General features: G+C 37.3%; 1 protein-coding gene across 9 annotated transcripts in view; it reads left to right on the forward strand.

Annotated features, from left to right (window-relative positions):
- The first annotated feature begins 212 nt into the window (after positions 1-212).
- LOC128077045 (sodium channel protein type 2 subunit alpha) overlaps positions 213-26,013 on the forward strand; it is a 73,661-nt gene continuing 47,860 nt past the window's right edge. For 7 of the 9 annotated variants that reach the window (XM_052675669.1, XM_052675675.1, XM_052675673.1 and 4 more), the window contains exons 1-5: positions 213-492; positions 18,164-18,483; positions 21,463-21,580; positions 24,159-24,249; positions 25,846-25,974. In XM_052675669.1, the coding sequence (XP_052531629.1) occupies positions 18,217-18,483; positions 21,463-21,580; positions 24,159-24,249; positions 25,846-25,974 (605 nt within the window). In that variant the 5' untranslated portion in view covers positions 213-492; positions 18,164-18,216. Of the gene's footprint in view, positions 493-16,634; positions 16,686-18,163; positions 18,484-21,462; positions 21,581-24,158; positions 24,250-25,845; positions 25,975-26,013 lie in introns of those variants that run through there. The other 2 variants (XM_052675672.1, XM_052675679.1) reach the window with 2 other exon arrangements.

Below are 26,013 nucleotides of genomic sequence, written 5' to 3' on the forward strand. Positions count from 1 at the left end.
AAATGATTTCTTAAAAAATGTGTAAGCATTTATTAGTCCTGACCTAGTTACTTCATTTTAAACTTGTGCAATCAAGGGCTAATATGCCATTTAAAACTGAAATGCTGTCGTTTTGATAGGGTGTAAAAAATTCAGCTGAGCTCATTTCCTTGCCAGTAGGTGGAGCTAGCAAGTAATATGCTGCCTCCCTTTTTCCTCCCCCTTAACCCCCCTCCCTTTTTTTCTCCACACCAATTTTCTGATCGATGTTGCGATTCACAGAGTGAATCTCAGAACAGGAAGCAGGAGGAGAGACTACAGAATACTGCAGAGGCTGCTTTGTTGTTTTGATGGGGAGGTTCTTTCTTCATTTCTTTCCCTTTTCATTTCAGTGAAATTAAGAGTTTACAAGCTTCTGTGCCAAGGAAACTGAACCTGCAGTATAAAGAGCCTTATCATCTACAAGTGTACAGATATTCCTTATGCCATGATTTGTAATTCACTCTTAATCAGGTAAGAAAATTTGATATTTTAATTTAAGATTTATTTATTAGACAATACATTCCAGTTGTTTTGCACCAAGATTTTTCTCTCGTGGTGCCACACCTAGTTTTCAATTAATATTAATACAGCAAGAGGAGAGGCAACAATAGCCATCTTTGAAATTGCATGGATATTTCATAGAATTTATTTAGGTCTCACCACAGAAATGAAACATTGTGTTGTTCTCTGGAGTTCTCTGGTCAGTCCTATATTTTATTGAGATTTTATACTTAAAATTAGAATTACTTCTGAATCATTATTTTTCATCCCTACTGTGGTAATTTGTTGTTTTGATGTGATTATCTACAAGTGTTTTCTTTTTCTACTGGATGTTATATTCATGCTGTATCCAAGATACAAATTGGAGTGGTATTCTAAAGCACATCAATCCATCCCTAGGATTGCTCAGTTTTAAAACTATCCTGATTTAATGCAGAAATGTGCTGTTGCTTCTTTATACCATCTTCGGGCAGAGGCTTTCTAGACTTCCTAAATTCATCATTTTGTTTCTGTGGGGTATAGGAGATTTGCGGGATTCTCCCCTCCCTCGTCTCCCAAAACAGCCTCTCCCTGATGGAAGACAGAATGGAGGACTTGTCTGTGACTAAATATGGTTTAGCACTGCTGTAAATAACATATGAGACACGTTTCTGTTTTGTAAAATGTTTTGTGCATAAGAATGAATTGTTAATGAAATAGCTTCATTTCATATTGCATGGGAAAGGAAATATTTTTCATCCATTATTTTTAAGATGCATGATACACACCAGGAGAGACAGCAGAATGACTCAGGAGGTGGAAAGCTTATGCAGCACCCCCTGATTTTTCTTTGAAACCTGCATTTTTTTCTTAAAATCGCTTAATTGCAGCAATAATTCATTTATTCGGGAAAAATAGACAACATAGAACTGCACTACACTGTCAGAGATTTAAAAAAGGGCTTGGTAGCTAGCATGTGAGCGAAAAAAATTGTGTGATCAAAATAAATGCATTACTCTTTCTATTGTTTGGAGGTGAATAGGAAAGCACTTATATAAAACCACTTATTCACCTGTCTAAAGGTAAACAGGAAAGTACTTATGCAAAACCACTTATTCACCTGTATAAAGATAAGCATTTCTTAAGTGACAAGTGAAGCAACAAAAATGTGCCTCTTGGGGTTTGAATGTTAGGTGCTGCCTCAGCTTTAGATGATTCTTTAGGTTTATGTGAAATGTTAAGAGGGTTCACGTGTTCTTGCAATCAATGCATGTTGCCTGCTTAGTTGCATTTTTCTGATCAGTGTTTACATTATGTATATATGAGTATGGCTCAGCCATAGTGTCTGAAGATACCTTCATTAGGTGGTAAATGATCATACAATCTTGAATAGATCTTGAGTAAAGACAGTCATATCTGCAATTTCTGCCAGTGACAAATGCACTAAATAAGTGATATTCTCTTAGATATATATATATAGGCCCCAATTCAACAACAAACATGCATGTCAATGGGAAGGCTTATGGCCTTAATATTAGGAAGTGGATAAGTACCTGGGTCTGTTCTTTTGGTTTTTTGTTGTTTTTTTTTTAATTATAACAATCACCAAGGAGATAATAACTTCCTTTATCACAGAAATTTTACAGTGTTCATAAGATTCAGTTACTAGGCCAAACTAGCATGTATTCTCAAAGATAAGCTACAGATAAAGATTTCAAAAATATTTTAAAAACCAGTGAGTTGATAAAAGCCTTAGAGGAAAATACTGAAGATGAATTCTTACAGATTTTGAGCATAATAACTGTGAACATTAGTCTTTGGAAAGTGCGAACACATGGGCATATCGTATCCAAGTATGATCCTGATACCCTCCAGAAGCAAAGGCTGAAGTCAGATGTTTCAAATGTGGACTCAAGGGAAAGTTGGCCCTACTTACCTCCTATGAAATTTATGCAACAGAAAAGCTTAAATATCTGCTAGATTTTTTTCATCTCATTCTAACCATGGTGTTCTCTGTACCACACAAACATCAAACCTCCCCAACAGTCCAGTCCCATGCTGCAGCCCTAGCAGAAGTGACGCCCTGGCTTGCTCAGTCACGCTGTAGCAGGCACTGGTTCACAAATCTGTCCATGCCTGCTCCAGTTCTGAGAGGGCTCTGAGACCCATCTTAAGGGAACAGAGAAGATACGAAATTAAGCAGTGAATTAAGCTGGACAGCAAGGATGCAGATGCAATCCTTTCTTGCGCATGTAGCTCTCAGCTGAAGCCTGAAAATCACAAACAAGATTTTTATTGTGCTACTTGCATTGTTCTAAGACCTCCCACACTCTCACATCAACCTCTCCACAGCATAGTGTGGATCCTTCTCTGAGTTTGCAGTAGCAGGCCCTGGCCCTGTGCTGCCCTGGAGTGGGATCAGCCTTTCGTCCACTGAAGCCCACCCAGCCATTGGGCCAGTTTGCTGCGCAGGCATCAGCGATCCTGGAGGCCTTCATTGTAGAGCCTTCCTGAAGCCACTTGCAAGAATCCATTTCTTGATAAACTCCCTCCTCTCACTGCCAACTACCAGCATGAGAAATACTGGCTAAAAGGCAACTCTGTCAGTGGTGACCTGAATCTCCTGTTCTGTCATTTGTCTTGCAAAGATGATAATGTACCTGATTTCAAAGAGCTGTTAATGTTGCAGTTAAATAAGGTTGAGAACCACTGATTATCATAAAGATAAAAATGGCTGAAGAGAAGAAAGAGGGGAAAAAAAAAAAAAGAAGAAATTAGTAATTCTGTAATCACTGCATTTTGGGGGAGATATGCAGTAAATGTTTAGGACCAAAATATTCAAAGTGGACAACTTAAAGAAATGTTCTATAACTATATTCATAGTTTCCCAGCTCACAACTTTACCTCTTTTATTTCTGTTTCTGAGTTTCTTGTTCCTTTTCATCCTCTCCTATTTCAGTTAGGCTTCTTCCTCTTTCTGCTCTTTACTGGCGTGGTCCCAGCAGAAGGGCTTTGCTTCTGCTCTTAAGTTTCAGCATTTGATGCCTCAGCAGCTATGATTATCAGTTGCTCTGAAGGGGCTGCTAATGCTAGGCAGAAACACAGCCAACACATGGAAGCTCTGTAAGTATTATTTCAAGCCGCTAAGAAGCTTTTTCTGAGCGTCTATAAATTATTTTAGAGAAGTGCTGAGTGGCCAGATTTCAATAAATTTAAACAGGAGCAACAAAAGAAAACTTTAATACTCCCTGAAACAGCCTGCTTGAAAAAATTTGGAGTAAAGAGATTGTAGCAAAAATGCTCAGTAATTCTCTTGAAAAATATTCTAATACTGCAGTATTACCAGCAATACCGAGCAAATGATCATTAAAATGTTTTAATTTTTCTATTTAAAACAAACAGAAAAATACCATAGATTTACTTCTCTTTCCTTTTAATTTTTTTAAACTCGTAGATTAGTGAAATAATGCTTTCAAACTTTTAAAGATATAAGCTATCTATCCTCAAATATATTTTTTCTATTGGATGTTGGAGCTTTTGTTGTCATAAACCTGTGAGCTGACTTAAGAAAGATCATGATGTTGCATGGATTTGCACTGTCAAGCTTAGTTTTTTTTTCCAACTTCATTGAAAGTATTTCACCATTTATAGTATCATTAAAGAAAGAAATTAGGATGAGGCCAACCGCATAATCAAATCCAGCCTGAACAACTAAATTCTGGCAAAGCTGAAGGCACTAGAAAGATATTCTCATAATGGAAAATACTAAACAAATAGATCTCTAATCAATTCTGCTCATAGTATATATGAAAAAAAAAAATCAGCAATAACATTTCTATAAACTTCTCTGTCTTAATTCTAGCAATTTTTTGTATATGTTTTTTTTGAGGTTTTGTGTACGTCACACTTGCTTCTTAATTCTTTGCTTAGCTTCCCTTCAGCATGGGTGGAAACAGATTTTGGCCAGGTAAATTGTTCTTTTGACTTGCTAACGCTAGCTACTTCTTACTGGTTGCTGGAGATCCTCACAGGTCCTTCCCATTGTTTGGTGAAAACACAGACTTCCCCTATCAAGAAACCGGGTAGTGTTCAAAAAGGTGATGGTTCTTCCATGCATCATGAAGCTACCCTATTTGGACAAACCTGGAACATTTCAGGATGATGGATGTTCAAGTTTTGAACATATAGCAAGGTTTAACACAGTCCTGCCATGTGATATAAAATGCCTTGCTTTTCTGTCATACAGTGCTCTTCGTCTGGTTTTAAATGGAGTTGCATGGTACAGTCTTTGAGTATTTTTAGATGTCAAATGGACTATTCCAGCCAAAAAAACACTGGATACACCTCAACCATGAAGTAAAAAGCATGACTGAAGTAGGTGTAGATTTACATGAGGCAGTGCTGTGGTTTCGAAGGCAGTGCATGTGTTTTATGGAACTATGCAAACCTGCTTATTGTTTTGCTTACTTAGTTGGCCTCCTAGCCTTTCACTCCATACCTTTCATTTTAGTGGTGCTGAGTTAATTAAAGCTACAACATTTCCATATCTACTGTTGTCATTCTTCAGACAGCAGTGCAAATTTGGCTTTATTTAAATTATTATCAGCAGGCTTTTAGAGTGGAACAGAAACTCAGTTTTCATATTTGAATGGATGTTATTAATGTATACTTCTCTATAATGTTCCAACCACTTCTCACTTTCCTCAGTGTAACTGCAAAATCCTCAGCAGACTTTGACCCCAATGTGGTTTTGTTTGATGATAAATGCAAATGACTCACTCTGAAATGAGTCTGACTCAAGTTCTCTAAAGCAATACACTGTGTTCTAGACTCATTCGTTTTGGTTCAATCACTGATTTCACATATGTATACAAAATGGTGTCAGATTTATGCAGAGACAAAATTGGCAGTCTTTGATCTTGAGAAAAAAAGTGGTTGGAGTTTAGTATGTCATGAAATGCATACAAATAGAACAAGGTCAGGAAGAAGTGTGAACAATCCTTTCAATAGGCACTGTGGTCTGAATTTTCTGTTTGAAGATGAATTCCATAAACAGGCACCAACAAAAAGAAGGCTGAAGTAGTGCCTGAACAGACTATGTGCTTACAGGGAAGTTTATGACAAATTTCTCTACAACCACAAATATTAAGAAAAGAGAACTCTGCCCAGGATATTTGAAATTTAATGGCCTGTCTCCAACAGAAAGAAAATTGTTTAGTATACTTATGGTATACTTATGGTTCTTCAGGTATAGATATTTGTACCTAATGCTAAACAGTGGAAAATCCTACTGTCAGGACACAAAGAAAGCTCTGTGAGATCAGTTTTCTCTACCAGAGCTTTCTGGAGAGGGTGTTGTAACAGGGACTATGCTACAGTATTACAAGAGCTTAACAGGTGTATCTGTAGAGTATGCCAGCTCCATATGTTTTCTATTCACTGAGAGTCAATAATGGAACCATGGAAACTAAAAGATAAGTACTGGTACCAGGCAGGATGAAAAAATCTTCCATCTGTAGATGTGTTAACCTGAAAGTAGCCATGGGACAAATACTACATGATTGTTTCCAGATTGAAGTGATGCCTGCACAGACATCTTAACAGCAAATGTATGTGCACAAGTTCGACTTTGCAGTGCAGGAGTAGGTGTCCATTTTGTAGAATAGTCATTACCTAGAAGTGCCTCCTAGGTACTGCAGTACTGCTACAAAAAAACCTACCCAAATGAAGTAAGGAGAATATACTCAGAAAATACTGGGACACAGAAAGAGCTGCCATTTTACTTTGATTTGGCTTGTGGAATTTCTAATAGTAATGGACAAAATGGAAAGTTCCCAATTTCACTATCAGCAGCACTGGTAAGATGGAAATCTTAGAGTTATTAGGGAAATCAATTTTATTATGAAGCAATAGACTGTATGTTTCTGGACCACGTTTATGAGAGTCACTTTTCAGCAGAATAATATTTTACATCTTGCAACCAGTTTGCTTTTGTATTTTTGTAGAATGAACATATGCAACCGTCACAGAACATTTTCAAAAGCTATTGTTTCAGATGATTTTGCTTTTACAATACTGTATTTTTGGGTAGAGTTAACATTTAAAGCACTCCACAGACTTTTACAACATTTGTGACTGTAAAAAGATATTTGTGCTTTTGCCAGCTGTAGTTCTTAGGAATTAAATGATCTTTGATGTGAAGCAAAGCTTTTGCCCTCTAAGCCAAACTGAAGGCATGTTAGCCTTCATAGAGACTGAACGTTACTCTACTCCACCAACATCCCTAAGGAAAAAAAAATAAAAAATTAAAAATGAGTGTAAGTCTACGGGTTTGAAGATAGTGACCTCTGATACTATATAGAATGCTTAGATGCTATTACTCATGCTGATATCTTACCCTGTGGAGTGGCAGAGGCTGGTAACCTAGAAGCATTCTCCACCACTGGAAAAGGAACTACATTGATTTTCTCGCTATTGATCTCACTTCCAAATTAGTTAAAGGATTCACACATTCTCAAAATCATGTGCACTTAGTGAAAAAGATGGTAGAAATGATCCAATTGAGTGAGCTTGAGTAAATATTGTGAAAATGGGTGATCACTTCTGATACCATGATAAGAAAAGGAAATATCCTGTGGGAATCCAAGGAAAAGATGAGAAAAGAGATTGTTAGTTGTGAAAGCAATTGATTGTAGAGATCAGAGATGTAGTATAAAGAAAAATAAATATGGAAGGAACACAAATTTAGTACATATGAGGTGGAAAAAAACATTGTGAAGCAAATACTGAGATGTGTATTCATTTTCCCTATATGGTGATAAGCAGTGCAATGTGCATGGCTCCAGTGGGAAGATCTCTTGGCACAGGTATACCTCCAGGTAGCAGGTGATGCTGTGAGGAAGGAGCATGTGTGAGAACTCTTTGGGGATCTCTTGTGTTGCCTCTAATTGGAACCTGCTTTCCTGGCTTAAGCATAGTGACAAATGAAAAACTCTCATGAGGAGATTTTCAACATCTGCTCCCTTGCTTTATTCAAAGATAACAACAACAAGATCAAAAAAAATTTACAGTTAAGAAATGATTCTGGAGTAAATGGACAGCTGTATTTTAGTCTACGAGTTTTGTAGATTGTGCTAGGCAGTCCTTCTTTTCCTCATAAAGTCAGATCATAATGAGCGAGCCCTCCTCTCTTCTTTTTTAGCTGCCTTGAAATGAAATCAGTTTTTACCAGAGAGTAGCTAAATGTTGGATGTTACAGATGTTGGATCTCTTTTTTTTTTTTTTTTTTTTTTTTTTTTCTCTCCTTTTACCATGAGGTTTTTCCCTCTCATGGAAAAAAAAAAGTCTGGAGCCAGAATAGATTAATTTGGGGCAGATATATGATAAAACTGTTTTCCATTTCTGGTACATTCTTAAGGAGAACTTTTAAATTCACTTTCCTGGGTATTGATATCTAAATATGTAGTTTGTGGGGGGTTTTTTTGTTTTGTTTTGTTTTACATAATGCATTAAAGCCTGCAAAAAATGTAAAAGTAAGTTAGCATGCAATCCAAAGCAATATTAAAATGTGTCCTCAAATTGTTTCAGATATGCACAGAAAAAGCAAGATTTGAAATAATGTGTGTGTTTTACTGCAATATTTTGCTGTTAGGTAACTTACAAAAAGAATCTCATGAATTTGGTATTCTAAAAACTTATTTTCCAGCCAATGTTGACATTAAACCAAGGGACTGCTATTAGCCATACTATGCAGAATGTCAGAATAAACACTCCTCATTATCCCCTCTGATCTCACATCTATACATCTGTGTTGTTCTCCCAGGCCTTTCAAGTTCCTTGGTGGAACAGCAGTATCACCTTTTTGCTCTTACTTCTGTGCATATATCTGCCATATGCACTTTGTCCTTCAGGATAGCTTGATCTGTAAAGATATTTTTTAAATGTTCATAATATTCTCAATTAATATCTTGATATCATTGTTAGATTATCATGAAAGTATAAGAGGCAAGAAGAAAGTGAGCCTGGCAAGCTGTTTCAGTTTTTTTTTTAATGGCATTTCTATTTAATTGTGGGCCAATTAACCACTCAGTTTCCTTTCAGATTAAAAAAAAAAAACCTCTAAATTTAATAGAGAGTTGTTTAATGCTTCCTAATGTTATATATCTGACTGAGCTTTTCATTACCCAGAGAAACAAACATGCTGGTCAGGTCACAAGGGAGTAGCGATAATGCCTTCTCTCTTCCTTTGCATGAGAGGTGGTAGGGAATGAAGTTACAGCTGTAAGGTTTTCTGCTGGTTCCTGTATGATGGTCTGGCAAATGCTATATAACAATGCAGCTCTGTTCTATACATGTTGCCAACCATAATATTCATCATGGAATCTCATTTTATGCTTTTTGGTGTATTTTTTTTCCCTTTTGGTTGCCAAATTTTGAGTTTACATCCACCATTACGTGCCTCAGACTGCTTCATTTAAAAGACATTCATCTGTAGAGACGTTTTGGACAGCTAGCAGAGCTGTAATAAATCATAACTTTATAATTATTGCAATCAGTATGTATTTTAAGTATTACAACAGGAATATTCAGCTCTCACCTTGCCTCTGTTATTGTGTATCAGTAGGCAAATTCTTTGTGTTTTTATACATCATTCTGCTTCCCAAATCACAAGTGACTCTTTATAGTGAAAATAATGTTAAAAGATGAAGAATAAGTGTGTATTGTTTAATTAAGAGGTGTGGATACAAGGATTGTTCTAAGTACTCCATATTTAAAAAATCAGGTGAAAAAAAATGTTAGTGGCAAAGCGAAGCTGTAGGACACTGACTAGAAGCAGTCTTTACATTGAGGAAATTGGAGTTACAGTTTGCAGCCACCTGCGATGAAAAGTGTGATTTGAGTGAATTGCCATCATATCACAGTACTGAGGATTCATCTAATCTCCCACCCTTGACAGTCAGTACGAAGAAACAGACTCTTCTGGGGCACAACTTGCCTCACCTTAGATGATGTCTTAGATTAGATGTCTAATGTGAATTTGGCATAATCAAACAGTTGGTAGGAGAGGGAGAAAAAGGCAAACGGGACTGGTCAGGCACTTCTTCTGTACACAGTACTGCCAGTTCTGTGTGTAATTACCATGAACCATCTTAGCCCGTAACTAGTAGATGGTCTGGGCCCATCTGCTCCATATCCCTAAGGATAAAGTTCCAACTGCTAACCCATAAGCCACTGTAAGGCTAAATACATAAATACAGGACCTTGCCTACGACTTGTTTTCCAGAATCACAGAAGCTCGTTTTGGTCCTGGCTCACTTGAACCAGCACATCCCTGACACAAAGCCAGCTATTCCCTTCCAGTGGCAAATGGAATCTAGTGAGGACAATGGGATTTGTTCTTTTTTTCCTGCTTTGCTCGCTTCAGGGACGCTTCGCACAGGGCACACAGGGGAGCGGTGAGCAGCGCTGCTGCAACGCGCCCCGCGGCAGCCTGCTGTGTGCAGACGTGCGGGGAGCTGCGCTGCCCTTAGGCTGCGTCACTCCTGCGGGAGCCCTCAGCGCTGCCGGAGGGATGCAGGAGGCCGGCAGCGCCCGCACGGCCCCTCAGGGAAGACTCCTGTGTAATCCACGGAACTGCTGGGGCCCCTGGGTGGGGCTTCTGGTGTCGATCGAGGTTTGGTTTTGGAAACAAGGTCCTCGAGAGGCCGTAGTGCTTGTTGTTAGCAACCTCGCTTTGCAGCTGCTGGTCTGTTTACAGAATGCACCATATCGGATGGGATCCTCCTGTTCATGTCGAGAAGTTTCAGCTGAGATCTGTGCTGCCCGATGCTCCCTCACGTACACAAAACCTAAGCTCGGGCTGGATCGGTGGAGGTGACTTTTTTTAGTCCAGACAAACCGGCAGCTCGAAACAAGGATAACTTCTTTTAAATGCGGAGATCACGTAACAGCTTCCCCGCCCTCAACTCCCTAAGCCCGTTTCTATGGTTTCGCAGCCTCCATTTCCTCCCTAAAACACACCCATGCGGACGAGAGGCACTGGCGGACGGCTCTGCACGCAGCACGGCTGCAAGCCGCACCCCCCGCAATGCGCAGCAGAACGAGCTTCGCGGAGCGAGGGCGCCCGTCGGGCCCGGCCCGTGTGGACCGGCCATGCCTGCAGCACTGCAGCCCCCGCAGCCCCCGCGTTCGGGCGGCGCCGCCGCAGCCGGGCGCAGTGCAGCGCAGCGCCGCCTGCCAGGCCGCATCGCGGTGCCGCAGCCGCCAGCTGGTTGCTAGGCAACCCCTCCTCTCGCTCCCTTCGCGCCGCGCCGTGCGGCGGCCCCCGCTCCCGTCCCAACATTGCCGCCATTGCGGGGCTGCGTCCTGTGAGAGACTCCCGCCTGCCCGCGCCGCTTTGCCACTCGGTGTTGGCAGCCGGTCACTGAGATGGAGGGTGCTGAGCCCGGCATCCTCGGCCAGCGCCGACAGAAGCATGACTTCTATTGCTTGTCCGGAATTGTAGGTGGTTGTTATGGGGGTGCTAAAGTCGGTAAAACTGGTGTGTTCTGTGCTAAAGCACATACATTATATATGATTGCATTTTCTGTATCCACACTGTAAGTTAAGATTAATGAGGATCTCGTTCTAAGCATCTTTACATAATGCCCATACTGGGAACGTTAAACGAAGAGTTGTAGTCAGAATCAAAATCACAGCATGTTTTATTAACAGCATCAGCACTATCCTATTCAGGCATCTGGAAATCTCTAGCTCATCCCATACATATGGGCCTTCTGTTATCATTGCATCTCTGAATTGTGTAGTCACTCTCCCCACACAAACACACTAAAAATGGATATATCTGTAGCCTGACACTTACACAAGAATATTCTTGTGGGAACAAGTTTCTCCCAACAGATATTGGGACAAAGATTGATCTGATTAAAGGCCCACCTCAGCTGGATGGCTGAGTGGCCTTAGTCACTCCATCAGCCTCACCAGGGATTTGGTGAATGTTCTCGCAGTACTTTTCTCCCACATTGCTGTTTGCTGCGGATGAATAGTTACTGTCAGTTATTGACTCACAATAAATAGTCAAAAGCAGTAAGATACTGATGAATTTACTTTAACCAATATATTTTTCATATCTCCTTGAAGTGCATCTTGCTTTAGTCCTGTGAGCAGTACCCTGAGATAACTTTTTAAACCTTTAACCTTTTTAAAAACTGTGAGAAAATTGATTTGAAGGAACCTCCAAAGTTTCCCAATAGAGATCTTTGTATATCTGTTTTCATTATTAGATTCCTTGCCACACATCTTGCATAAAGTGTTGTCTTAACATATGATCTATGCTGAGGGGCAGAGGATCTTGGAAGAGCAGTCCTGGAGCTGTTGTAACAGTACACTAGCCTGATGTGATCTCTAGCATTTGGGCATTCCAATGAACCTTTTTGCTTTCCTCTCCTGCCTACACAGGGTTCTAAACCAAGTGTGGGATCTGTGTTTATATTTGCGGACTGTAGAATTGTTAGAGCTCTGTTTATCTCTAGAGCTCAAGCAGTGAAGACCTGTTTGCACTGTGGAACCTTAAGCCATGTTGTGCTTCATAATTAGGAAAAGCACTAAAATTTGTAGACGATTTTGTAGACAATCAGCTAGTCTTTTGTACTCCAAAAGTTGAGCCTCTTAACTTCTTTCCCATAGTATAATGAGTCAGCTCTTTGATCTGGCTGAAAACTGATCACTCATAGTTTTCAGTCAGATGGGTCGGATCTGACTCAAATGCATAGCTGTAGAAGTATCAAAGCCAGCACAGAGTGAAATGACCAGAATAAGAGTGGATGGAGAATGGAGCTGTCCCTACTGACTGCACCATCTCACACTGGCTTAAGTTTATTTCTGAAACTGCATTTCACAGGTGATTTGCTAATTGCATGTCCATTTAAAAAGTTGGACAATGTGTAGGAAGCTGTATTTTTATATAACTCTTCTAAAAGCCATTTGGAAGAAACTGTTATGTAGAAACACAAACTGTTTGTATCTTACCATTCAGTACACGCATACTCTACGAAGAGACCTCTGTCAGAGCTCTGATTACTGAACATTCAGAGCACCACAGTATGAGACACACAGACCTCAAGAACAGGAAAATTGATTTTATATGTTGTATGCTAATTTCAGCAGTGAAGCAGCATGACCATGAATCTCAACTGAGATACTACACTAGCCTTCCCACTTCAGACAGGGCAGTCAAATATTATACAATCCTTCATGCAGTGTCGTGGAGTGCTGTAGCATCCAAAAGTGCTGCAGCCCTTTGAGATGCAACAACATTTTCCAGAGTTTATTTTGCTCATATCTAGGAATAGCAGTGGTGCAAGGTGCAAACAAGAGTCTGGACTATGGAATGGCTCTTTTAAACTTGTTTGTCTTAATTTCTTTTTATCAGTTTAGGAGAAAAGGAAGAAAACTAGCCGGAGAAAAAGGTGACTAAATTAAATCTGGTGGCAGATCTCTCTTATTCCTCATGAATGCTTCCCAAGGAACTAATCTTCCTCTTTAAAGAAATCCTTTGTAGTTTTCCTGCACACGATGGGACTTTCTTCTGCCCTGCATCCCATTTACTCTAGAAAAACTCTCAATGAGTGCAGTCAAAACCCCATTCTTTTCTGCATCTCCAGTATGTAAATAACAAGCTTTTGCTTCCTTGAGGCCAGGGAAGAATTGTAGCAGATGGAGCAGCACAAAACATTAAAAAACAGCATTTAAACACAATCCTTAAACATTAAGGGTTTGTTACAAGTTTCCAGATTCTCATCCGATGAGTTTGCTATAAATCTCACACTCACTGCTGATCTTTCTTATAACATCTTTTTACAAGACTTGACCTTTCTCAAAGCCCTTGAATGATTGAGGCAAGTCTGCTCCCTTTCTCTGTTGGCACTGGTAAAAGATTTTCCTAACAAATCTCTCTTGCTTCACTTCAACCCCACCACCTCTTTACCTATATGCCAGATAAAAAGAGAAGAAATATTTTAAGTAGCATGAGGGAAGAAGTACCAGGAATTTCTTTAGGTGCAGTGCACATGATTAAATGTGTAGTATTTACAAGAAAAACAATACCTCTTCCCAATGTCCTTCTTTGGCTCTCTTTGCAAGATTAATGTTCTTAGAATCTATTTTGAATGCTACAGCAAATACCATAGTAAACTACGCTTTGGTTAAAGTTGCTGGTTACCAATACATTTTTGGCAAAAATTCTATTTAATTTTCTATTAATTGTTTCATCAAAGAAAGTGGAGATATGCCAATGTAATTTGTTCCAGTCACAAAGTTACAAGGCATTGTTAAAGAAGGATCAAGCTGTTAAGCAGAAAAGACAAGATGAGCTTGATGACTGGCATTACTGGGACGAGATGAAATTCAGATCTTAAAATGAAAAGGCATGCACTTAAGGACAATTTATGAGACTACAGGAACACACAGCTGGAAAGAACTGAGAGTAAAAAGATAACAGAGCCACAGAATGATGGCAAGTTGCCACTTGTGCATTTTAATGCTCAGCCTTTACACTGAACAAACACAATTAATTTTTCTGAGGAGAGGCTGGTTATTGTTTTCCATTTTATTTTATTAATCAAGATTGCCTGTAGATGAATGGCTCCTAGACATCCAGAAAAAGACTCAAGTTTCTCAGCTTTGTGCTGTCAAATATAATTGACCTTCATGTGAAATTTGTTTACATGGGACACACAACATTTTTTCAACTCTGCCCTTTATATGGGCCATCAGTGCTTTCCTGAATGAGTAGAAGAGAGGACACAGACCACTTCATGCTTTCCTACATGCCACAGAAGTGGGAACATGGATACCACTGGTGTCAGAATTAATCCTAAGGTACATTCATGGCTGCAGGCTGGAAGCGACACTGCAGTCAGAAGCTACCTGTTATCAGAATTGTCATTGTTCCATGTTTATATTCGAGGTAGTTTTTGATGTGCTTGAACAAGAATTTTTAAATGTAAGATACATTTTATTGATACTTACGATTTGATTTGATCATTATCTCTTCCTATCTCTATTAATTTTATCTATCACAATATAGCTACATAGCATCTGATGACTGTATTTTAATGATTGTTACTAACTTCTCTAGATGTACAACTGCACTGTCCTCTTTAGAAGTACATATATTTTTGCAAAGATGGCAAAGACCGTATTGTATCTGTGTCTCTGAAATTCTTGTTCTTTTCACCTTTCACTCTAGCACAGACAGGCCAAGTGGGATAGTGTCCCACTGCCTATTTTCTTTTTGTCTTTACTGTTCACTGTTTTTTCTAATTCTGTTTATCTAGATAGTATAGCACTTGTGGAAATCAAATCAATGTCTCATGTAATTTCTGGTCCATGCAATAAGAAACATACGATCAGGCTAATAAGAAAATTTAGCATGGAGTAACAGTCACAACAGAGCGAAGTTCCTTTCCTATATTGTGTGAATTAGCCACGCTTTTCGGGTACTTGGTTTATTTTCTTAAGCAGCTGTACAAACATATGTACAAATTACATCTGTAAATAATAAGCATCCTTTTGTAGTTAGATCTTTTACTCCTGTGAATCTGTGCTGTCTCTTAATTCTTTTATTTTGAGACTGCAGAGCTGCTTCAAGTAAACCACAATACTAATTAAAACCAGCAAGAAGTTTTCATGCAAAGCTTTTTAGCCAAAAAAAAAAAAAAAAAATTGGTTACAAAGAAATGTTTGCAAAATTTCTATTGATTTCGTGGAATCATTTATGAAATTACAAAACTCCATCAGAATAATTTTCATTTAAAAAGCACTTTTAATATTATCTTTAAATATTCTGTAATGTCTAAATGATTCAAAACCAAATCAATAGCTCTCATGCAACTAAAATATATTTCTTGTTTGGTGTATTTGTTCTTATTTGCTTCAAACTTTTGAAAACTCTCTTTTGGTCCAGTCAGACTGTTTTTTTCTCTCGCCACAATTGCCAAAGAATCACATTGGTATTTGTCCTTCTCTTTCTTGTCCTCTCTTAAAAGCCACAGAAACGGCCTCTTTTAACCTTCTGTATTTTCCTTTCTCACTTCATAGTGACCCTTTGCTTTTTATTACTTTCCTCAGCTTCCTTAATCCTTTTCACAGCACAAGGAAAGGAGGTGACTGAGGGACAGAAGTAACTGGCTGCTTGCAGGTCTGAATCTATAGCTACAGGAATGTGTTGCTCAAGAAGTTTGAAAGAGATTTGGATATGGCTGGGAGTAGGAGGGAAGGGCAGAGTATTTCTGGTGCTGAGAAAGAGAGGATAAAAAAAGTGAGATTACTGCAGCAGGAGAAAGAAGATTGAAAATCTGTAAATGTAGAAAATACAGAGAAAGGGTGAGAGAGACAAGAAGCAAAATGGCATTTAGGTGCTGCAGGGCCAGGAATGGTATCTCCTTGGTTTGCCATCTGGGAGTGCTCCTTGCTCCTTGGTGATTGCGGCTTGCTTCCTGCTAATGGATGGCAGTTGCTGTACAGGAATTCACTACTGCAGTGAGCATTAAAAACTTCAGTCCTTCCCTTGCATTGCTGAGTTTCCTAGATTAAACATTAAACATATTGTATAAATGTGTTTTAAAAAATAAAAGCTTTAATTTAAAATAAGCCAGACTGCAGAGAGACTCAGCAACTGCCTTTGTTGTACACTGTGCAGCCTCCATTTTCCTATTTCTCTTTTTGCTATCCCTCCTACTTTCTTTTCGGTGTCACCTTTCAGTTTTAACAGCTATCGTCTCAACAGCAGTAGCTCCTTTATATTCAAAAGAATTTGTGAGTATCCTGAGACCTGGCTGGTTATATAAAGTCATGTATTTTAGTCGCGGAGTCTCAGTTTAAGCAAGTGCTTGAGTGTGCAAAAAATTCTTTGCCATTTCTGAAACGAATTTCTGGATGTACATCACTACCATCTAGTGGCAGAAAGAGTTATAACACCTAGTAGGCTCCCAGGAAATGCCGGGGTTGACTTCAATAACCAAGATCCTTCAGCAGGAAGTTAGGTGTGGTCTGTAGGAGACTTAAAAAAAAAAAAAAAAAAGAAGAAGAAGAAGGGAAAAAAAAAAAAAAAAGAAAAAAAAAAAAAGAAGGAAAAGACATGATGGAATTTAGCTGCAGTGTTCCTGGGTGCCATTCCAAACCCAGTAAGTGCAAGATTATACACTGGTAATGAATTTTTAATTGTTTCCAGCAGTATTAAGACAGAATTATGCCTTTTAAAAATGTTTGTGATTAACAATAAAATCTGGCAGGATTCTGCAGCAGGACCACTTGCATTTTCCTAATTAACCCTTGTGCCGCTGCCAGTGTGTGTATGTGTTCTTGCAGCAATTTGCTACAGACCATCCATGACAGAATGCCCCAGGTGCTTTTGCCTGAAATGGAAGGGGTTGTTTGTAGGGAGAAGTTGGGATGTGTGTGGATGTCTGTGTAGGTGTAAAGAGCCATATGCATATGGATGAAAAGGAGGGGAAAGCATTGTGCTGCGGTTTATTTAGCAGGCTTCCAAAATCCGAATTTGTTGCTGCTGTGCAGGAGTGTGTATATTTAGGAAAATAGGATTATCCAGATTGTATTTTAACTGCTGCATTATTTTAATTTGATAATCATTTCTGGGTTATATTGACTTACAGAGAAGTTACTTTTTTATTGCATTTGCTGGATTTTTAATGTGCTTGCTCAGGATAAGGACTTGAGAAAAATAATTGAAGGCTACAGCCGAGGTAGTGTTTATGATTTCAGATTGAAGTATTTGCATTAGGAATATTTGTATTAGGAATATTTTTCATTTGTTCTTTTTAACTGAGCTGTCTGGAGCTATTAAGAAAAAATGTTCTGCCCTTGTTAGTGAAAAGTTAAAAATGTTACTGTACATTTTGTATGGTATCAATCCTAAAAGTGCGTTATCTAATGATTGAATACAATTTTTGTTTAATTCAGCAATTCTTCCAGTGCACAATGTGTTGCCAGGCAGGGGATCGGAATACAGGTGCTTGTGCCTGATTCCTTGTTTCCTGAGCTGGCAGCTCTGCAAAGGCAGCATATTTGTAACTGAACAGAAGGAGCATCTCATGTTGCTTTCAACTGAGCCCTCTGGCCCTAAGCGCCAGTAGTGGATTCTAAGAGTCATTTTTGGTCCTTTTAGCTGAGGGATGGTTGGTTCAAGGTGCAGCTTAAGCAGGATAATAAAGATGTGAACTGACTGCATTCTAACTCCTCAACACTGATCTGTAAACAGTTCAGAACTGCTGATGCCTCGCAGTGAATGTGCTGGAAAAATATCTTCTATTTTATTCATTACCCTTGAAAAAGAAAAGATGCTATTGCATTACATGTGACATTTTTATACATTTTTTATTTTGTTTTGTTTTGTTTTTGCCAAACTACCTTGAAAAGTATTAATAAAATTTTAAATTAAATGTCACCACCAACAGGCAAGCTGCAAAGGAAAATGGTTTATTCTGAAATAAAAGCAAATGAAAAAAAGCAACTTCCTCTTGGTTGATAATTACTGTATTTAAGGAAGATGTCCCACAGAAGTTTCTGTGCAGGTATATTCTTTTGCATTGTATGTGACTATTTATGTTGCCCTAATTTTGTGTGTGTGTGTTTATATTTTTAGCGCTTTTTTTATGAGGGAGGCTAAACAGTAATTAAGAGGTGCAGGATGAAAAGATGGCACAGTCAGTGCTCGTACCACCAGGACCTGACAGCTTCCGCTATTTCACAAGAGAATCACTTGCAGCTATTGAACAACGTATCAATGAAGAAAAAGCTAAAAAATCCAAACAAGAACGCAAAGATGATGATGATGAAGATGGCCCAAAGCCAAACAGCGACTTGGAGGCAGGAAAGACCCTGCCATTTATTTATGGCGATATACCTCCAGGAATGGTATCTGAGCCCTTGGAAGACCTGGACCCATATTACATCAATAAAAAAGTGAGTGTATTGTATCTTTCTGTGAAACTGAAAGAAGATTAAAGTACAGCAGACTCTCTTGGCAGGCTTAGCATTTCCACTGTTAGGGATCAAGTCTTTGGCAGAAATCTCAATTGTAAGAACAGAAGTTAGAAATTCAAGTTGGTGGAATCCAGTCTGTGGGTAGAAGTGGATTCAGGTTTATTTTAATATATTTGGCATTTCATTAAAATTTGTAGCTTTCGGTGTTTTATTCACAGGAAAACTATTGAAAAAGTAGCACAAGGGCTATCTTCAGCATGCTATTTTTTCATCAGTTGTTCTATAAGACATGTGAGTAGCAGATCGTTTTGGAGTCCATCTCAAAGGCAGCTAGACACCTTCTCCCTGACTTTCTTCATTGTCACATGGAAGGCTTAGGCTGCTCTCTTGGATATGCATAAAGGATACGAAAGTATGGAAAAGTAATTTCTCAGGATACGTTGAAGGTGTTTCATTTTCATTCAGTCCTTTCAGTAGAGAACTTGGAACTTAGATACTCTGGGTGAGAAATTTTTCATATCCGCGTTTATGTTCCTCATTAATTGAAACACCAACAGAGGAAGCGTTTGACAGAGGCAAATAAATGAAGAGAAGGTAGAAATTCCTCTTGTAGTGTCCAGAAAGTTTTATGTAATTTTAAATATACTTTATAGACATGTTCATTTAAAAAAAAAAAAAAAGAGAGAGAGGAAAAGGTAAGAATACAAAAAATAAGAACACACACGTTAAAACCCAGCAACAACTGTGTGGCCAAACACAATAGTGCTAAACTGTAGACTGTTACCCATCTGGACATGGGTTTCCTCCAGAATTCCATTCCTTCAGCTTTTGGCATAATATTTTTTGTATTATTTTTGTACTATCAGTAAACATGGAAGAATTTTTAGGAAAAAGAAAAACTGAATTAAGCAAAAAATAATTTAAATATTTTTACTGCAAGAATTAAGGATATGCTAAACAGAGACAACAGCTTTAAAATAAATCATCTCTACCTTAAGTGTTCATTGCAGAATTTCCAAAACTCAATTGATTTATGGAGAATTGTAACTTAAATTTGAAAATTAGGTTTCCAACTAAGTATTTCTTTCTACCTAGTTTACTCGAGTCTGTAGTCCTGTGGAAGACCAGAAGTAAGGCAGAAGAAATTTAGGTCCAAATGTTGATTCCTTTCCTTCCTCCTTTCCCAGTTCCACAGTAGTAAAAATCTAAATTTGGTGCTGGAGATCTTGAAGTTATCATTGTCATGATTTGGAAACCAGAAAAGTACTTCTGGAATTCTCCGTGCAAATGAAGTACAGTCCTGAATTTCTTGCCCCTGAATTAGACATATATAGCAGTTCTTTTGCAAAAGCATAGTTTCTAGGTTTCTAGCTCAAGACCCCAAATGAGACCCCAAATTACATGTTTTGCAATCATAATTTCTTCTGGTATTTTTCTTGGTGCTCTTTGTATATTTTTGAACATTCCTACTTGTGTATTTAGGTCAGATTGCATTTTAATTTTTCAATTTGTCTTGATAAGCCAGCATTGCTCAAATGATTTATCATCAAATATTATGTCAGAGCAAAGGAAACTGAAGACATGAAAAACTGATTTTGGAACAGAGTTTCTAAACTCAAGGGAGAATATTAAGAGAGTTGAAAAGCAGTGGTAGAAAAGATTCCACTTTAGAGATGAATTCTTTCTCCTTTACAGTTAAGAACCTAAGTATGGTCTGAGAATCAACATGTGTCTGTGTATCTGAACATATGTTTCATTTGGAAGAGCTAAAGTTTATGATTCCAAGCACGGGGAGGACTTGTGTTTCCTGGATTTCATCTGCTGCATTTGGCACACCTTCTCAGAAAGTAGAGTCTTTGAAAACACTGCCCTCTGATTCCAGCTGAGATAGGTGATAGCTCCTGGCAGTGCTCCAGCTTTTTTTATGGGTTATGTCCCTTCAGGCTTTTTACAGCTGTCACAATGGTAGGTAGATCCTCATATCTTCAGCGAGAGTGAACTTTCACCCATGTTTGGAAAGAAAATAGAAATAGATAGGAATTTACCCAAATGCGTGGATATCTAAATAATTTTTAAAAGCACTGCATGTTGAATAAACTCTTTATATTTCTTTCTCAGGCTTTAAGAATACTGTTACATTTATATATATATATATGCATTTATATGTATATATATAAATAAATATTTTATATATATATATATATATATGCATATATAATGCTGGCAGTATACACAAATCATTGCTAAACCATGGAGAGATAGTGAAAATACGTAGATTATTGAATTCTGTATTAGGTAAAAGTAAAGTGTGGTGTTAGAAAAGTAGACAGAGTTGCAGGTATGAAACTCTCACATGAAATAGTTACAGGGGGAAGCAATATGTTTATTATTTCTTGAATTACAGTGAAAACTATCCACGTATTTATGTTATGACCAAAAACTGGTTATTGAACACTTGCAATTTCCTTTACACTATTTCACTTTTGAAAACCACATCACTCCATGGTACTATTGTCTTAGTACTTCTATGGTATGATAATTAATTCTGGTTATTTGATTAAGGAAATACTGATGGTTTCATGAGTCTTTTTTTTTTTTTTTTTTTTTAATATTACATGCACTGGTAGATATATCATAAGCTATAGAATGTATTTTAGTGCCTCAATGTACCTGTCTTTATTTTCTAGCTAGCAATATCAGGATTGCTTATGATTTCTAAATACATTCTTAAAACATTTTAATGCAGTTCTATTGATAGTAAATTGTCTAGAATTTGCTGTATGTGAACTAGACAAGGGGATTCTGATTCTGAGATTGGCAAAGTGGGAAGTGCAAATAGAAGAGTTTGACCATATATGATTAATGATGGAATGGAAATGATTCAAAGTTTGACCTTGTACACTGTAACTTGTTGGTGTCTTTTAAGTGTAGTTTTTAATTCTGTGTTTCTTTTTCCAGACCTTCATAGTATTGAATAAAGGGAAGGCAATATTCCGATTCAGTGCCACCTCTGCCCTGTACATGTTAACTCCTTTCAATCCTCTTAGAAAAATAGCTATTAAGATTTTGGTACATTCATATCCTTTTCAAGTGGTCAGTCTAAAACTGTAGTCAATGAGATGTTGCTTAGTACTTAAATCATTCACTGGCACGTGTGCATGGTTGATATGATCTGTAGTGCTTTTTCTCTCTTCTTTCTATTGTTTCTCTCTTCTTTTTCTTTTCCCCTTTTTTGTTTGTTATTGCTGGATCATAATACAGCAATATCAGGGGAAACCAGTCATCTTTGTTTACAATTTCTTCCTCTGTCCTTCTTCTTCCACCTCCTTTTTTTTCTTCCTTTCCTCTCATTTTCCATGCAATCCTCAAGCTTTTTTTCATCTTTTCACTTCCACCACATTTTTCACAAACTGCAGGTATATTCCTCTAAATACTTTCAGTTCATCACCAACACCGTATGTTAAAATGAAATCTTTGATCCCAGCTATGTACTTGCTTGAATTTTTATCTTGTTTGAAAATCTTGTTTTGTTATTCCTTTTCATTTTTTGATTCAGATCCAAAGCTAGTTTGATAGAACAGCTTAGGTTTCTTATTTGCATTCTCAGCCCTATGTAGCTGTCTATTCCTTCATTATTATTGCTTTGTGCACTTGTAACCTTATAAACTTTTACTTCTGTCTATGTAGGTTGGATTTTCCACATTATTGGTAGAAATTTATAAAGCTAAGTAGTCATAATGACTAACCTATCACTTTGTCTTTCTCAGCGTTTTGATATATGAATAAAATAGGCATCCTCACAGTTGTTGGGATTTCCCAGTTCCACTGTGATAAAAATCTAAATTTGGTGCTGGAGATCTTTAAGTTATCATTATTGTGGTCTGATCCCAGATACTGATAGAGGGTCCTTGAGGGCTTTGACTTCAGTAAATCTGATTACTTAGGAAGCATATACAAATATTTGCACCCTGATATTTCACAAGAGTCTAACATAAACACATTGAAATCAGTTTGTTTTTGAGTGCTTTTTTTTGGTTGTAGGGTTTTTTATTTTCTTGGTGGCATTACATAGAGGGGTCCTAGGATGCCGTAGGGTTATTACCCTTGGTAGGATTATATTATACTTCTGGTGTAGAAGTTTGATAAATGTGATTGTCTAATAAATGCTGGATAACGTTATCAGTGGCTAGCCTGCAGATGACTTCAGGTCATTCAAAAGGCTATGTAGTCGGTATTCACTTGCTAGTGGTGTCACTACAAATAATTATTTGACAGTTATGTGACACTCCATAGCTAGTAACAAGCAATTAGATGGAGTAATGGAAGATTGTAGAACTGAGATGGTGGTGAATAGTTGGAGTGACCAAAGTCAAAATACTAAAAAACTTTAATATTTTGGGAAGGTATAGTCCAGTTATTTCTCCCTGATGAAAGAGTAGTGAGGATTTTGAGAGGATATTTCATCATAAAGGACTTTGAAAGCTGATGTAAACATAGACTCGTAAGTACTCATTATGTGCTATGTTTTAAAATAGTGTCTTTTCTCTTGTGCTCTTTTCAATATGAATTGTGTAGCAAGAGGCTACCTTCTGATTAAAAGATTTAAGATACTTTCACAGATGTGAAAGATCCAAAGATCTGCTGGCTGTAATGCCATAATTTAACAGTTCAGAAGTCAGAGGTATTTACTGTTGCTTGAAGTTTTTGCTTTATTTTTGGTTAATGTAGACATACAGAGGAAATGTGAGGGGAACATCACAATACTTACCACACCATAATACTCAGATTTCTAGATGGTAGCAGGATGGAAACCTGCATTTTAGTTAGAGAAATTAAAGCTTTTCTAAAAACAGGCTTTGCTATCTTTCTAATTTTTGGTGATGGTGCCATCATGTGGACATTGTATGCTTCATCGTGTGATTGGTTTTCATTTTTGTGTTCCTGTTTCAATCTGTAATGTATTAGCCCTGAAACTGAAGGTTTGTAACTACAGAGCAGTTCTGTCAAAATAAGTGAAAGTGTTTATAGCATGGAATTGTTCTAAGATTTTCTTTAGGGTTTTTTTGTTTTTTAGAATAAAATGTGACTTGTTCGCTACCACTTTTTACATTACAAAAAATGTAGCTACAAAAAGCAAATGCAGATAAAATAATTTTCTCACAAATTTATCTATTCTCTCTATTAAAATGTGCCAACTAGTTTTCTATATATGTATATATTATAACAAATTTTTGATATCTGCCAAATTTTATGGTGAAAATTAAAGGAAAGAAATGAAGAAAATGTACCTTTCATTGTTTTATATGCAAGAACTAGATGATATTTGTCTAGATCATCCAATAAAAACACTTTTTTGGTGTTATTCCACTAAATTAGATTCACATTATTATTTAAAAAGAGAAAAAACATCCATGGTATTGTTATTTTTTTTTCTATATATTCTATATATTTCAGTTTTTCTAATTTTTAGTGTGTGATTGTCATAGCTTTAAAGAAGTGACTATGAAAGCACTATGCTCAGTGCTTTTCTCTGAGTGTCAGCATTGCAGTGGAGGGATAAATATCTCCTGATACTGGACATCTGCCAGACCAGGATCTTGTTTGATGTTCTTTTAATGAGATTTTCTGGCTTACATTCCTTAACTCTTAACCCACATTATTCAGCATGCTTATCATGTGCACTATTTTGACCAACTGTGTATTTATGACCATGAGTAACCCTCCTGACTGGACAAAGAATGTAGAGTAAGTGAAATGGATTTTCTTTGAATTATATTCAGTCATCTGAAATAAACTGCTGTTAATGGTGTTACACTAATAAGGTTAACATCTGACAGCAGCTACTTTGTAACATGTTTTGAACAGCCATTCAAATGCTAACTTCTTCTGTGTAATATTGAATCAATATATTTTACAATGCTTCCTTCATCAAGGAAAGTTCAATTTGCATTCTCTGCAGTCTTAGGTGGGTAGTGTAGGAGCAGAACTCTAGTCTTACAAGTATGTAAAAAGGGTGGATGCATTGCAGAAACTGGCATAGATGAAGGGTGCAGTAAAGACAATCTGTTATTGAATGTTTTCTTTTTTAATGAAAAATAAGCTTTTTCAAAACTGTTTCACTGACTGGCTAGTCCTCCCATGGGAAATAGCAGCTAGAAAGAGAAAAGTTCCAATCTGACATCAACCCCAGTCATCAATATGCACAAAATGCATGTTTTGTGATTGTTCCAAGGCAGTGCAAAATGATGCTCCTTATGATACTTCATGTAGTAACATCTTATGCTTCTGATGCAACTTCACTTCAATCTGATTTGGATGATAAGTACATGTGTAATCTTCAGTAATCAACAACAAAATCATAGGACAATTGAAGTCAGTGTAGGCATTCTCATTTTGAATTACGTATGAACATATGTGTATTCAGGATATCTAGCATATAGTATTCACGAATAAATATAGCTGGCTCGAATATTTATTCATGTCATATTGTGCCCTCTTGTGTGGGAAAAAGTTTTTTGCTTTTTCTTAGTGACTGAACTGAAAAATATCATACAGTAAAATTGGTTTCAGGTTAATTGTGTCTGAAAACCAGTGTGAGCCTTTTAAGCAGTTTAACTTGAAACAGCCTGTTTTACCTTCTTTTCCATTAAAAATATAAACGAAACTAAATTTCAAAAAGGTGTCATTTGGAGATAGAAAATTGAAATGACTCAGAATGCCGAAATTAAGCATTTATACTTATTGTATTTCAGCAAACTTTATTTAGTCAAAAAAAGCACTAAATTTCATTGGAATCTGTAAAAAGTTTTGATTGGTCTTGCACAGGATTTTGCATCTGAAAACATTGATTTTGTTCCAGTACTATGCTTGTCTAGCTAAGGGTGAACTACTGGCTACAGCTACTCTAACAAAGTGAATGAGGGCTGATGTGATTTGACACATTGCCAGATCATGGTACTCTATAACATTTCAGCATTAAAATAATACTGAAGAAATTAATATTAAGACTGGAATCAACTTCTGAAATCATGACTTTATAAGTTTTTTCTTGTAACATAGAATTAGTTGGACATAAATATGTACCAATGAAGTACAGGGAATTTTGCAACTGACTCATTAGCATAGGTTATAGCATTTGAAACTCAATTTATGGATTGTTATGTAGTCTTTTAATCAAAGTTTGATTCTTCTTCTTTAAGGAAGAAATTCTATGGATGTTTAAAGCTGGTTATATCTATTAAATTCTTATGCTTCTCAAAGAGTAGAAAATGGGACTAAAGAGCATACTGAATAGGGATAACATGAGTATGTTTCTATAAACTCTATCTTGCGTATTTTCAGATACACATTTACTGGAATTTATACCTTTGAATCACTCATTAAAATTCTTGCAAGGGGCTTCTGCTTAGAAGATTTTACATTTCTTCGAGACCCGTGGAACTGGCTAGATTTCACTGTCATTACATTTGCGTAAGTCTTCTGTTTATTTTGGTTTGTTTTTTGTTGGTT

Source organism: Tympanuchus pallidicinctus, unplaced genomic scaffold (assembly GCF_026119805.1).
Source record: "Tympanuchus pallidicinctus isolate F22 unplaced genomic scaffold, pur_lepc_1.0 scaffold15, whole genome shotgun sequence".
NCBI lineage: Eukaryota > Metazoa > Chordata > Aves > Galliformes > Phasianidae > Tympanuchus > Tympanuchus pallidicinctus.